At 34.4% G+C, this 15,835-nt stretch overlaps 1 protein-coding gene across 2 annotated transcripts in view; it reads left to right on the forward strand.

Moving 5' to 3' along the window:
* ttc33 (tetratricopeptide repeat domain 33) overlaps nucleotides 1–15,835 on the forward strand; it is a 103,526-nt gene that overhangs the window by 17,584 nt on the left and 70,107 nt on the right. For both annotated transcript variants that reach the window (XM_039750632.1, XM_039750631.1), the window contains exon 2: nucleotides 4,262–4,483. In XM_039750632.1, the coding sequence (XP_039606566.1) occupies nucleotides 4,263–4,483 (221 nt within the window). In that variant the 5' untranslated portion in view covers nucleotide 4,262. The remainder of the gene's footprint in view (nucleotides 1–4,261; nucleotides 4,484–15,835) is intronic.

The following is a 15,835-nucleotide window of genomic DNA, read 5'->3' on the forward strand; positions in this document are numbered from 1 at the left end:
AATGCTAAGCAGTGCTTCTATACATCACTCTATTGATCAGAACAGAAAAAAAATTAATCTGTATTTGGTATTATTAGAAAAAAAGGTGTTACATCTACAATATGCATGTTACTGATGTCATAAATGTTTCTGATAAATCATCATTTGTGGAGTGACTACTCCATGTAGGTCAGTGTTCTTCAGTTTTGCTGTCAGTTTTTATTTTTTTGATTCATATTATTTCATGATATCAAATACCTAACATTTGACCCACATTTTTAGAGTTGCCTAGTGGGGCAGATTAATCCATTACTGTACAGAGTCATATCGGCAGAACAATTCAAGAATGATCTCTGAAATGTAATGAAACAAGATTTACTAAATGTATTTCTTGCTTCCAGTTTAGCATCCAGTTTTCTGAGTATTGCATGCCTGGTATATGTACTGTAAACTAAACTTTACAATATACAGTGCCTTCAGAAAGTATTCAGACCCTTTCACCCTTTGCAGCCATATGCTAAAATCATTTATGTTTTTTCACTCATCAAATAACACTCAATCAAATGCTAAAATCATTTATGTTTTTTCACTCATCAAATAACACTCAATCACCCAGAATAACAAAGTAAAAATCAAGATTTTAGAAATTGTTTTGAAAATTTGCTATAGTTGGTGAAAGTGCATCTTATTCTATTAAACATCACTGAGGTGTTTCTACACCTTGTTTGGAATCCACCTCTGCTCAATTCAAATGATTGGACACAATTAGGAAAGACACACACTGGTCTGTATAGGGTTCCACAATTGACAATGTGTATCAGAGCAAAAACCAAGCCATGTAGTTGAAGGAATTATCTGCAGAGTTTAGAAACAGGATTGCTTTGAGGCACAGATCTAGGGAATGTTACAAAAATTCCTCCAGCATTAAAGGTTCCCAAGAGCACAGTGGCCTCCATAATTATTAAATGGAGTAAGTCTGCAACAACCACGACTCCTCCTAAAGTTAGCTGCCTGGGCAAAATCAACAAATGGGGTAGAAGAGACTCGGCAAGAGTTTTGATGTTGGAACTTATAGAACTTGTGTGGAAACAGGAGAAACATTAAGAAGGAAAACTGCATCACTCCACTAATATGGGATGTATGGCAGAATGGTCAGGCAACACAAGAAAGCCTGCTTGGTGTTTGCAAAAAGGCAACCTAAAGGACATTTGGCCTGTTTGGAAAAAAAAATTCTCTGGTCTGATGAAACCAAGATTAAGAACTGCTTGGTCCTCAAATCAAAGCGTCATGTCCAGAGAAAACCAGGGACAACTCATCACCTGTGAGACTAAATACCATTCCAACAATAAAGTATGGTGGTGGAAGCATCATACTTTCATATTTCTCAGTGCTGGGGACTGGGAAACAACTCAGTTGAAGGAAAGTTGAATGGAGCCATGTACATAGATCCCCTTAATGAAAATCTACTCCACGGTGCTCTAGACCTCAGACTGGGCTGAAGATTTACCTTCCAACAGGATAGTGGCTGTACTGTAAGCACAAAGTAAAGACAACACAAGAGTGGCCTACCCAAGAAGACTTCAAGGCTGTAATCGCTGCCAAAGGTGCTTCAGTGTACGTAATATTGAGTAAATGGTCTGAAAGCTTGAGTCAGTGTGATATTTCAGTTTTTTATTTTTAATAAGACATTTCTAATATCCTGTTCTTGCTTTGTCATTCTTGGGTACTAAATGTGATTTGAAGAGGGGAAAAATGAATTTAAATAATTTTGGCATAAGACTGTGACATAAAATTTGCAAAAAGTGAAGGGGTCTGAATACTTTCTTTTATAGAAAATAAATATGGTATGGTATAACGTTACTATGTTGCAAAAATACATTGACATACTTGCACTGTAATATTTTGCCACTTTGTTTTTTTTAACCCGGCTGTAAAATCACAGGGACTGATTGCGCTCACTATGAATGGCCACTGTCTGAAATAATAAAGATCAGCACTCCAGTTTAATCTCCAGTGTAGTGGAATGTCATCTGTTTTATAAGGTGCTCTATTCATTATATTATCTAATTCTTTTTACATAATTGCATTATGCTCAAATAGTTGTTCAGTGTATTTATTATTCTAAATGTAGTTGTTAAAAATATTTTTTTACATAGATAGATAGAACTTTATTTGGCAGAAAAAAGTTAATTTGTGTTGCAGTATGGAGTTGTTCCAGTTTTAATTAATCATATTTATTCTAGATACTGTATGTTTACTTTGTCTATTGCAGCATGTATATTATTTTTTGCAAGTGTTTACTAATATTGGTTTGCATTGTGTTTCTTTAAACCTTTTCTTAGAAATATAGAAACTAACACACTGCTCTTGGCATAATACATTACCTTGACTTTGGTAGATAAAAGGAAATAAAAAGAAACTGGGAGAAAATGAGTTTGGTTGGAAGTTTTTCCAGTTAAACAAATTAATCACATTTTGTTGTTACTTGACATAATGAAGACTTTCAAGACTTAAAACAATATCTAAAGTTATTATTTGATGTTAATGTTAGACATCATTGCGGGGAATCAAAGTCTATCCTTACAGCAGTGGGCACAAATTGGAATCTAGACCTTTACAGGACACATACCTGTACACAGGTTGGAACAAATTAGATTTAACCAAATATTTGATTTAAGTCTGTGTGCTGTTGGTGAAAAACATCCTGGATCACAGAGATCATGCATTCTCCCATACTCCATAAATTATTTAAAATTTTAGAGTCAGACATTGACTTACTGATTCCTTGCTCATTAAGACATTCATGCTTTTTTTAAATTACTTTTTGTATAATGGTATTATGTAGACTTAAAAGCTAAATCATGCTGTTAAGAGCCAAAGTAAACAGTCAACAACTAAGAATATTCGGGGACTGAAAGAGATGATGAGTATCTAAGAAAAGCTGATATGTTTTTCTGAATACTGAACAAAATCCAGACTACCATCAAATCATTTTCCGAACCTGCACAATCTAGATCAGAGCTCTGGGAAGCATGAGCCTATCCCAGTACTGTACTATTGGGCACAAGGCAGGAGCCAGCCGCAGATAAAGCATCAGTCCATTGCAGGACAAACATCACACATCCACAGGTACTGGGCCAAAATAGATTCATCAGTTAATACGGTCATTTTTCGGATGTCACTGCAAAACGAATGCACTTGGTTTAAAAAAAAAAAAATCACATATACTTCGAGAGAATGTGCAAGCTGTGCAGATGGGGATCATGCTGAGACACACACCCACTCTCTCGGAGCTCTAAAGCAGCAATACTGTTTGTGTGCTTTCTTGGATTGATCTTAGTAGAGTACATTTTATTTTTTCCAATTTCATTATAATATAGCGCATTCCTAAGCAATTGTAAAATGGAAGATAATAGAGGAAAATAGATAAACGAAATGAGTTCAAATTAAAGTGTTTTGTTTTGCTATCAGTGATAATTCAAAGGACATTTAATAGTAAAATAGAATAGATTTTGAGTTGAGGGCAAAACCAGAATGTGTGGCTAAGTAAGTGACTGGCTACTAGTGCTACAAGTGGGCTGTAGTTCTTTGCAGGTTTTAAGCTTTTTGTTTTGGAAAGTGTGTACAATATTCAATGTTAAACTGTTCTAACCAATGCCTAGCACAGCCTTTGTATAGTTGCTTTCCAGCATTGTTTTATAAGTTGTCATTTTAGTCAATAATATGATTTTGACCATGATCTTATATATGTAGAGTTGCTTAATGGAAGGATTTCTGTTTAACACAAAGGCGGCACTGTAATTTACAGTATACGTAACAGCACATTTCTTTTCTAAGAGAGCTGTTTAAATGACATAACATTATCTGTTTTATATTGGTCTCTGAGACTGTCTCCGGGATGATTATACTAGAAGGTAAATGCTGTATATGTAAGCAGAATCTGCATTTTCATATTGTTTTCAGGAGTTTCTTCCCACAGTCCAAAGGCTTGTTTTCAGATTCATCAGCAACTATAAGTTGGCCCAGTGTAAGTTTATATCGGTATTGGCTTTGTTTTCTTGTCTGACTGTCCCTGACTGTGACCAGAATAGAAGAATAACTTATCATAATAATAGTAGTAATTAAAATCGTAAAAAACATCTGTGTTATTCCAAGGTGAAAGCTGTTAGATGGCAGGGCATATATATGCTTTATTGTTTTGAAAGAAGTATTTTACCATACTAGTATTACTACTACCATTTTATTTTTGTTTCCAATACTTTTGTTTCTATTTCATTTGTAGTATGGCATCATTTGGATGGAAGCGGAAAGCTGGAGAGAAGGTGTCTAAATTGGCAGTTCAGCAATTTGAGGCCAATGAGACTGATAATGCACAGCTGTCTGAAAGTGGAGAGGTAGACTGGCTACATGGTATAAAGCGCCGCAGAGAAGTTTTACTGGAGGACTGTGCTGCGAAGAGCAAAAGGCTAAAGGAGGAAGGTGCATTCTTGGTGCAGAATGGCAGGTAAGGCACCTAGAGGCAAGGAAAGTTTTGTTTTTTTTAATGATAAACTCTTGTTTCAGACATTCTAGTTGTTTTCTATAGGGCATCCATCAATAAATGTTGAGATCAGTTCAGGGTTGTGGTGAGACTGAGACTATACTGGAATTGCAGGGTGCCAGAAAGGGGTCAACCCTGGACGGTAAAATCCACATTAGAAATGGAGCATTTGAATGATGAGTTAATAGTTTGTTTTTGAAGAATATTATTGTACTTGCTATGTTATTTACATTTGATTGATCGACTTGTATTGTATTAATACATTTGGTTGATCAGAAAGTGTTTAAATTAATTGCTTTTTTGTGGGATAAAAGGTTTTATTCATAAATTGTTTATATTTAATTCAGATATTAACTTTTAGCAGAGTAAGAGTGTAGGAATATGCAAGCTTACATCCATAGTTTTTGCATTTTCTGTAATTAACTCAGTAATGCAAAGGTGAAAAAAGACATTCAAAAATGTCTAAATTTTACATTCTGCTGCCATTTTTTTAAATTGAACCTGTATGTATCCGGAGTAGCAGATATATTTTTGATGAGAGTTAAAATACTAAATGTCTCTGTGTTATGTCAGGAGTACAAAGATATTTAATGTTTACACCTATAAAAACTATTATATTGTATTGACTATTGAGCAGTATGTAATTATATTTTGCATCCTTATTTTAAAATGTTTCCCCTTCTTGTCGTTTTTAACTATAGAAAATTTTATGTACTACTTTCTAGAAAATATGTTTGCATAAATTGGTCTTTAATCATATTAGACAAGTATCATTTAGGTAACACAAATATTCACTCTAACTTAATGTGAAAGCTTAATAAGATGCACAGTTTTTTGCCTTTCACAAATACGCCTGTATTCTATATGTTGCCTTGCATTCTGCTGGATTTTGCAGAGGACATCATGTTGTCTTTGTCTTGCTTCTGCTGTCATTTAAAATTAATAATTTAGAGAATACATCTTTGACTAATATGTTTGAAGAAATATTATTTGATTTAGTGGTTTTTTTTATAGAATGTTGCAAGCACTGTCTGGAGAGTTCTAAAGATTCTTGAAATGGTACACAGTAACTTTTGATGGCCTCATTATGTAATCTACCCAAACATGATATCCTGCAGGTATTGTCTAGCCCTGCATTAAGAGAAATTGTTTAGAGGACAACAGATTCACAATATTTTTTAATTCATATTTAATAATATATAATTAATAATAGCAAAATAATTATCAGAGAAATCTGCTGTTTCTGACTTTGTTAAAATGCATATAGTAATAACTGAGAAATAAACAAAAAAAAACAGCATCATCTGTCTTTGGAACGGATTTGCATAGAAGAGTCTAAAATAGCATTGATAGAATGTGATATCAGTCTTGTCAAATGATTAATGTCTTTTATGCTTTGTTGTTGAGGGTGAGTAATGCTGCCTTGGGAAACACTTCTGCTTTGTTCAGGGTATATAAAATACAGTACTTGCTTCCTTAGAAAAACAGTATTATTAAAAACCTCGGCTATCCTGTACTGTCGCTTTTCTCAATACTTCTTTCTAGCAAATGGTACAGGACCAATGGCACTTGGACCAGTAGATTAAGGGACAGTTTCTATCCACAGATCAGCCAATTTTACTAAAAAATATTATAACATAAAAAACACACACATATATTTTAGTACTCGTTTATATACTGTGTGTCTATTGTATATTCATCTAGTTTGTTGCATGCTATACTTTTTTGTTTGTGTGTGTATGTCTTTGTTGATATTGTATTATGGTCACTGTTCTTAAGAGATGTGCAAATCAGAGTTTAATTTTACTGTGTACACATGACAAAAAAATTCAATTTCCCTTAAGAGTTCAATTTAGTTGAGATCAGATCTAGCATCTAAAATAGCCTTGGTTTATGGCTTACGTCATTGACATGCTCTTCAAACTATTTATTAACCACTGTTGTGCTGTGCATTTGAGCAGTATTATCCTAGATAATGCTGCTGCCATCACGGTAGAAATGCTTCACTGTAGGACTGATGTTATTTTTCAGAATTTACATTAACCTTGCCCCATGGGGAAACCAATCAATCTAAGCCTTATCTTGGAAATGTACCCCACACCATTACAATAGTTTCCTCCACTCCTTAGTAAACCACTCTTGCTGTTATATGCAGAAGTGCATTTTTAGGTTTAGCAGTGGGTGCATGTACAGTATATTAATCTTACCATATTATCAGTTTCTCTGAACTTCCTGACTTCTTGTTCTGCTTGAAATTTGCTGCTCCTGCCTCAGACTTATATCTGCTGTGAAATAATACATATCTGCTTGTCTGTTGTTATTTGAATTTTGAATCATTGCATAGTTTCAGTCAAAGAGTTTGTGCTTTCATACAGTTGTGCCTTGCTGATGTTGTCCTCTCCATTAGTGTCCAAGCCAACATCACCTTAGTCACTCTTCCTTATAAAGCATTAGGAAGTTGTGCTAAATGCCTGCCAAACATGCTTTAACAATAAGTCTTAACTCGCTGTTACTTAGATTTCTGTCCTTGAGCGACAGATGACCAGTTAAGTCTGCCTTGACATTTTTATATTCATGTAATGATTCCTTGAATTATTTTTATTTGCCATTGTTTATTTGTTCTATGCCACCATTCAGAGGGTGTAGTGACACAGTCTGTTCCAACTCTGCTTTAGGACGCACAGAGGGGTTTTAAGTAAACAGGAGAAGTTGGGACACCTCTGAAAATTGTTTGCTTCAACTTGCAATACTTAATTTATTTGCAATAGCTGCAGAACATCTGTAGGCTGTAACTTATTACTTGTCCCCTGAAGAATACCCATTTGTAATATTTGTAATTTGTAATATTTCCTTTTTGCCAGTTTTTGCTAATGCAAACTTTAAGTTGAAACCTCTGGCAGTTTACTGCTTACCTTTTCACCATTTTAGGTCATTCATTGCATTTCAGTTAATTAAATTTGAAGAAAAACTGGAAAAACTGAGGTGTTCTAAAACATTTGACCGATAGTGTATGCCCTTGAACCTGATGAGATAATAATTTCTTAATTTTCTGCATGACCACACCTCCATAGAATTTTTTTCTTTTAGTATTACTAGCATCTGTCATCTACTGAAATGTTTCCTTTATTTTGGCAAATACGTTATATTGTAGCAGTGTAGGTATTTTCTATGATATCCTCAATTTTGTCTGTTTATCACTATAAATGGCTTCAGTGCTCCCTGATATCCTGAAATTTGTATATGTATCACAGAGGGTTGAGCTCAATAAACAAAAGCAGCATTAGGTAAAGGAAACCAGAAAGAATATATAACACTATGTCTAAATTGCTATTTAATATATTTAAGTAATGAAATTATCCAACACTTGTATTGCCCTTGTGAAAAGATATTTTATATATTAATTAGACTCAGCTGACTGAACACAGCCAGATCTGATTGCAGCCAGCTCTATTGAATCTAAACCTTGGAATATATTTACCCTTAAAATGTGCGCAAAGTAGTCACCACATGTTTTCCAGGAGATCACTATGCATCGATCGAAGGTTCCAGAAGACTCGTTGAAACTAACTAATCAGAAAAGGGTTACAAAGGCATTTCAACGGCTCTGGGACTCTGCCACACCACAGGGAGACCTGCAGTATTAATTCCAACTAGAGAACATCTGGAACAGTGGTGAATCTTCTCAAGGAAGGCCAGCCTGCTAAAATTAATCAAAAGACACAAAGATAACTTGTTTAAGAAATCCCAGAGAGTCCCAGAAAAACATCCAAAGAACTGTAGGCCTCTCTACCCTCAGTCAGTGTTCACAATAAGAAAGAGTAAAAGTGGGATTCATGGCAGAGTAGCAAAGTAGAAATCTCTGTTATCCATGATTAACATCAGTGCTCATCTCACATTTACAAAGAAACACCTAGATGATCCCTACAGATTTTGGAATAATGTTTCATGGACAGACAAGTCAAATATAGTATTCTTGGGATGACACATGACACTATGTCTAGCATAAAGCTAATACAACATTAGATGATAAGAACATCATACCTACAGTAAGACATGGTAGTGATTGTGTGATGTTGTGGTGGTACTTTGCTACCTCAGAGCCTAAAAGACTTGCCGTTGTTGAAGGAACCATGAATTTTTATTTTACCAATTTATTTTTAAGGAGGATTTACATTCATCTTTTAATGATCTAAGCTAAAGTATAACGGGTTATGTAACAGAAGAGTGAACAAAAACAGAAACGCTAGTCTACAACTGAATGGCTCAGAAGAAACAAAATTCCTGATTCAATTTTGGCGGGATCATGAAATGAGTAGTTCATACTTGCAAACCTATCAATGTGTTTGAGTTAAAGTAGCTCTGCAAAGAAGAGTGGGGTAATATTCCTTAACAGAAATGTGAACGACTGATATCAAATCACAGTGCGATAGAGGTGTGAGATTACTTTGTCCATCGAATAAAGAAAGTAACAATTTAAAAACTGCATTGTATGCTAACTTGGGTTCCCTTTCTGTAATATAATATTTTATCTAAAGGTGTGAGGCCATTCATTTATAACAAATACAAAAAGAAAGGATATTAGGAAGGAGCAGGTGTAAATGTGTATCATTTAATACAGTATATACATTTTTTATAGTTCTATATGAAGGAGACATAAACTGAAGTTGATTAAACTATCTTTTAATATTAAGGTTACAATGTAATTTATAAGATGACAGTTTCCCTTAAAACAGGTTGTTTCTAAACTGTTTATTTTGTTCACTGATAACTTGGAAAAAAAATCTTAAAATAATGATCTCCCAGGGAAACTCAAGATACTGTGGAGCTGTTTTGTTTATTGGTAACATACCGTATTCTTTCATCCACTTAATCCATTTGAGGGACCTGGAGACTATTATGATTAATAATAATAATACACTTTATTTATACATATATATATAGTGCTGATTGTGTTTGACACAGGGCAGAAACTACTCACAGATGGTGCACCCATTTCATTACAGAGCTTTTTAGTATTAGCTTATTATTTTCAGCTTGTATAGCACCTGGCTGAATCAACATTACACATTTCTTTAAAGTTGCATATCTGTCTGCCAAGCAGACTAAACAATACTTGTTAAAAATGAAGGCAGAATGAGACACAACCTTTTAGGGCAGATAAGAGACCTTAGCAAACATCTTAAACATCTGAAGCCCAAGGTTTAATGAGTTCTGCTGACATTTTTATGGGATGAGGCACAAGTATGAAAACCAATGGTCGGCCAGGCACCATTTCATTCCTGTAAAAGCAATCACTGCCTTTAAATGACACAGTAACCGTTTGTATTGTACGTTTTTGGGATGCAAACTGTGATTTGCCTACAAAATGCAAACATTTTTATCTATGCTATCAGGTCATGAAGTCCATTCCTATTTCAAATTTGTTTTGTGCAGATGCTATTTAAGTATGTTAAAAAAAATTGTATTATTTTTTTACCCTACTTTCACATAAAATATAATAAGATAAAATATACTACTGTTTCTTAATTTGTCTGCTATTATATTTAAATTTGCTCCCAATTTAATGTATCTCTCCATAAAGCTCAGTAGTTTATGGATAAAACGAGTAGAATAATAATCCATCCATTTTCCAACCCGCTGAATCCGAATACTCGGTCACAGGGGTCTGCTGGAGCCAATCCCAGCCAACACAGGGCACAAGGCAGGAACCAATCCTGAGCGGGGTGCCAACCCACCGCAGTAGAATAATAATGAAGCTCTTTATTTAGTGAACTGTTTTAACATTTGCAGAAAGGGGTATATTTTTAAGCTTTTTTTTATATCAGATTTGCCTTTATTAAATTATATTGTTGTTTATTTATATGTCTGTCTGTAGTCTCAGTTGTATGACATTTGGTGCAGGAACCACTGCAACAGTGGAAAAGCTTCACAATGTGAGATCTGTTTCAAAGTAAAATGTAGTTCATGATTTTGATACATGCATCACAAAAAGCATCCCAACACATGCTGGATTCCAAATCTTAGCACTGGTGCAATGATTATACTTATCCTCATTATTCCCAGTCTCATATAATCTGAGAAGTTGAGCAGGGTGGGTTACTTTGCTAGTACTTTGAAGGGAAACTAGGGAAACAGAATACAAGTGCCAGCAGGAGGAGACATTTCTCTATTATCCTTACAAAATCAACTTCATGAGCAAGCTGACAGAAAAGAATTTAAAAACTAAAATTAACAAAAAAAAAGCAAATGAAAGTCGTTTTATTCACAAAATTTGAATATACTGTATAAAGCCAAAGCTGCTAGTTTAATTAGTGGAAAGGCGTAATATATTGTACCATAAAGTTCTGCTTCAAGGATCTAAAATTTTACATTGGACATCAATATCTTTATTCAAATGCTCAAATTTTATTTTCGGTTTATTTACAATTTTTTATTGTGCTAAAGGCAAATCTTTATTTAAAAGAAAGAAACTTTTTTTTTGGTCATATCATATTTAGACAGTTGTCTTATTTAATTTATAAACTGTTTTATGCTATGCCCTTTTATAATATCAGTATTCATGTTTGGGCATTAATTGTTGGATTTTTGATTTTTCTCTGTAAATTATATCTAGAAACAAAAATGGCTGGATGTGACTGCATAATGCTACTAGGAAATTTTTCAATGGATTTAGCAGCCCACAAATCTTTTTCCTTCCTCTGTCAGCTTTCCAACAACCCTAATAACAAACTTGTTGCTGCTTTTGTTTTCAGTTACAGTTATTGGAATTAGTATTACTATAGATTTTATTTAGGTTTATATAATGGAGTATGACTTCTAATAGTTCTTTCTCTTGTTTATTAGAAATGAAACACACTTGGTTAAGGGCACTGTGAAGGTGCAGTGATCAACAATGCTGCTTCACAGCTCCAGAGTTCCAGATTTGAATTCTGAAATGGGCAGTGTTTGAAGTGTACATGTTCTTCTCGTGTCTGCAGGTTTTTTCTTTATTATATATTTTTGTTTCCATTCAAAGAAGATGTGTATGGTTGGTCAATTTATACTAAAAGCTGGCCCCTTTATAAGTGAGTGAAACTGTGAGTGTAAGTATGCTGTATCCTGGACACTGTCTAGCCTACTGTTGAGTCCACAGCAAGCATGCACACTAAATTTTCATTTGAACATAATATGCTATTTTATTTTAATCATATGGTGTAACAGTTCTAAGGGTTCAAATGAAGCACATTGCTTACTTTATTGAGGTGGTGTTTTCATTTATTTATTTAGTTGTTTAGTTTCCATTTTTTTAAATGAATTTCCTCCTTTGCCTACTTCTGTGCCAGCTGACAATAGATAGCTAGATTGAACTTTAGAACTCACTGGGTTTCTTACATAAGTGCCGTTATAGTATGATTTCCGCTTAATAGTCCGCTTAATCCTGATTAGGGTCACAGTGGGTTGGAGCCTATTCCAGCACGCATAGGGCACAAGGCAGGCTCATTGTAGGGTGAACACACAAGCACACACCACACACGCACACATACACACTAAGACCAGTTTTGCATTGCCACTCCACCTAACTTGCTGTGTTTGTACTGTGGAAGGAAACTGGAGCAAAAACACATAGGCATACCACTGTGCCCATGTGCTGCCCCTTGTGCATATGCATATGTGTTTATATGCATTCACATTTTAGTTCTGTATTTACTGCTCTTTTCTGATATTTTTGCAGCTAATACATATATACCTGCTTTTCTCATCAAGATGTGATGTTTTCATTTTTAATTTTTCCCAAAGAGGGAGCCATATTCCGTGCTAATCTGATAAAGTAACCAGATATGATAGCTTAATTGTCATATTTTTAGGAGTATTAATTTCAGCTCTTTTGGCGCCCGTAAATATATTTTTTTCAAAAAAACTTTCCTGTTTTTGTAGTACTCAGTAATTTAAACTTAATAGCAAATGTCTATAACTATTGCTGCTACATTCCTTCATAGTTTAACGAGTTAGAATTGAAACTTTTCTTCTCTATATTCCCGGCACATTCAGCATTCTGCCTGACACTACTTTCATTTAAAGTAATGTTGGCTTTACATATGACTGTGAAACTATTTCAAGATGTTTACCCTCTCTAAAGGCTGTGAAGTTTTCTGACGACATTGCCTGTCTATGCATTATATTGTGTTCACAGTTGATCTTAACTTGACCTGAATCTGACAAGAAATTTCGCCTGATTAGAAAGGTTTTTTTGTTCGTTATTTTCTTGAAATGCACATTTTTACAATGTATAGTAATAATTAATAAGTATATTTATCATTGGTATTTGAATTGCAATGTGCACTTAATGTAGAATGAAGTAGGTAAATTAAGAATGAGTAAGTATCAGTAAACGCTATTATTATTTTCATACTAAGATCTATTATCAAAGCTATTTACTAGGCAATTAGTTGTAATATTACAAAGGATAATGTAAAATGTCTTTGAATATTCACAAAATGTAAGTAAAGGCAAGGGAAGCGATAAATCCAAAAGAAAACATTGCAGTGATTTAAAAGCCAGCATTTTTGTGTAAAATTTCTAGGTAATTAAAGTGACTATGTGTAAATCCACTTTCTTTTTTAGTTTTTACTTAGTAGTAAGTTTATCGTATACCCCCTGTTTTAAAAACCTTATTCTAAGTAGCTGCTTTTATCTTAAATTTCCATTATGAGAATTTTTAGATGTTTATTCTCTGTGACTAAAATTTTTGTTCTTGATGTTTCTTGGTTTAATATGACCAGTTGGAACTCCCATACTGATTTATGGTATAGATATGTTCTTTTATAAGTTTCTGTAAAGCAGATTTATAAAAGTGCAACATATTATTTGGGGACAGACAATGCTTCACACAATACATATATGATTATAATACTATTTATATGTATTTATTCTTTCTAGCAGCAGAGAGCAGTGCAGTCTCCCTGGTTATAAACTATTTTCCCTCCTGTCACATTTTAAAATATCCTCCTGAATATTCATTTAATTTCTAGTAGCCCTGTCTGAATGAAAAAATACTGAGAGTGTTACAGAATTTAAACCTGAACAAACTGACTCTGAGGCCATTATCTTCCTTTATAAAAGGATGAGTGTCTGTCTGTGATGCACCACCTGTCAGAATGTCAGAAACACAGCAACCAAAAATTACTTTTAATGCATTTCATTACAACAAATGGTTATGATGTGCAATCTGATGGAATGACAAATGCAGTTCTAGTCAGTAGTATACTGCAAACATTAACACTGAGGTCTATGTTGATTACTTAGATTTCAATCATTCTTAGGCGGGGAAGTACAGCTAGTGTAGAATAAACCTCTGGGGAACTTTTGCTCTGCTTGTGGTTTGTTTTTGGGGTCAAAGTCATAGCTGCTGAAATTTTCTAGGCCTTAGGTAATTTACTAACCTCTTACTAATTTTCCTTGTTTCACTATCCGGTGAATTGTTAGATGCCCTTTTAGTAGGAACTACTGGCTTCTTTCCAGGGTGTGACAATCTCTTTCTCTGTAGTGCTGTAAAAAAAAAAATCCTTCTGTTGGCCCCTGACTATTTTACAGTTTTACTTGGGCCTTTACCCTTTGTTTGTGCCACAATTGTCAAAAGATAAAAAGAGCCACACACCACATTGGGAAGGTCTAGCAGAAGCTATTCTGCATATGCTTAATTTATTACAGACATTTATTAAGTTAAAATAAAGCTTTTATGTTTGAATTAAGTTCCTATTGTTGGACATTTTCCACACATGTTTTGGCATCCTGTAGGGGTCTTTTTGTCTGTCTGTCAGAAATCCACAAGACTGAAATTTATGGTTTAACCTAATTAGCATTAGCATTATTAGCTCCTGTACTTGGCTGTTAAAATTCTGTAAGTGAAGTCCGATCAATATTTTTTCAAACTAACATCTATTTTTGTGTTACTGTTGTCATTTATTTCATCATATAAAATTATGCATAGGAATTCTGTGGCAACATGTTCTTGTGTACAGAATAAGTTATACAGTGCCAGTAAAGTGCTATTCTGAAAAGTACTACAGATTGTGTTTTTAGGTTTGATGCTATAGTCTGTTCTCATTGGTGGCTAGAGATATTATGTTATACCTGAATTAACAAATCAGTAAATCGGTTGTAATTTGAATTTGTGTACTGTCTCAACAACAGAAAATGGAAACGTGTGTAGGAGTTTTCAAAGTCAAAGGCCCTTTAAACTTTACAATACATTTTCATTGATTTATAAAATAAAAGATTATAGAATAAGCAGTAATAATATAATAATTTTAACCAGCCAGCCATGGTGTTAAAGTATATGAGCCTGAATTGGTTGTCCCCCTAACACAAACATTTCAGGCAACATCATAAATTTTCACAGATGTATGATTTAAAAATGTGTGGGACATGCTAAGCCCATGATGGAGATTTCATGTTAAATACAAAAGAACGGTTGCACTCGAAAGATAAAATACTCTGAGTGGCGTAAGAATCTTTGTCAGTTCTAGAACAATAAATTCTCAGAGCTTGTCTTTAATTTAGATTTTCTGGTGTTTCTCATAATAGATCAGGATAAAAAATTTTGATCACCTCACATACACTCACCTAAAGGATTATTAGGAACACCATACTAATACGGTGTTTGACCCCCTTTCACCTTCAGAACTGCCTTAATTCTACGTGGCATTGATTCAACAAGGTGCTGAAAGCATTCTTTAGAGATGTTGGCCCATATTGATAGGATAGCATCTTGCAGTTGATGGAGATTTGTGGGATGCACATCCAGGGCACGAAGCTCCCGTTCCACCACATCCTAAAGATGCTCTATTGCAGTGATGGCGAACCATTTAGAAACCAAGTGCCCAAACTGCAATCCAAAACCCACATATTTATCGCAAAGTGCCAACATGGCAATTTAACCTGAATACCACCTAAAACTGAACACCAGCATAACCAAGGAGCTGGTGGTGGATTTTAGGAGGCCCAACAGGTGAGTGTGTGCAGAGGGTACAGACCTATAAATACCTGGGAGTGCAGCTGGATGATAAATTGGACTGAACTGCCAATACTGATGCTCTGTCTGTCTATCTACTGAGCTTTTAGTTTAGAAAAGCCACTCATACATTAACATCTTTTGTCTTAAAAGAAAAACATAATAGCGGAGCTTTCAATGATACAAACAACTTTTTGTTGAAAAGTAAAAGTTTGCATTCGGTATGCTTTTGAACAATTAATGTGCTTTTTGCTGTTGTATGCATGCTGATAATTTGTCTAACCTTGGCTCATACTTTGTAAGCTTGAGAGCAACACATGCAGCAC

The sequence above is a fragment of the Polypterus senegalus genome, chromosome 4, assembly GCF_016835505.1.
Source record: "Polypterus senegalus isolate Bchr_013 chromosome 4, ASM1683550v1, whole genome shotgun sequence".
NCBI lineage: Eukaryota > Metazoa > Chordata > Cladistia > Polypteriformes > Polypteridae > Polypterus > Polypterus senegalus.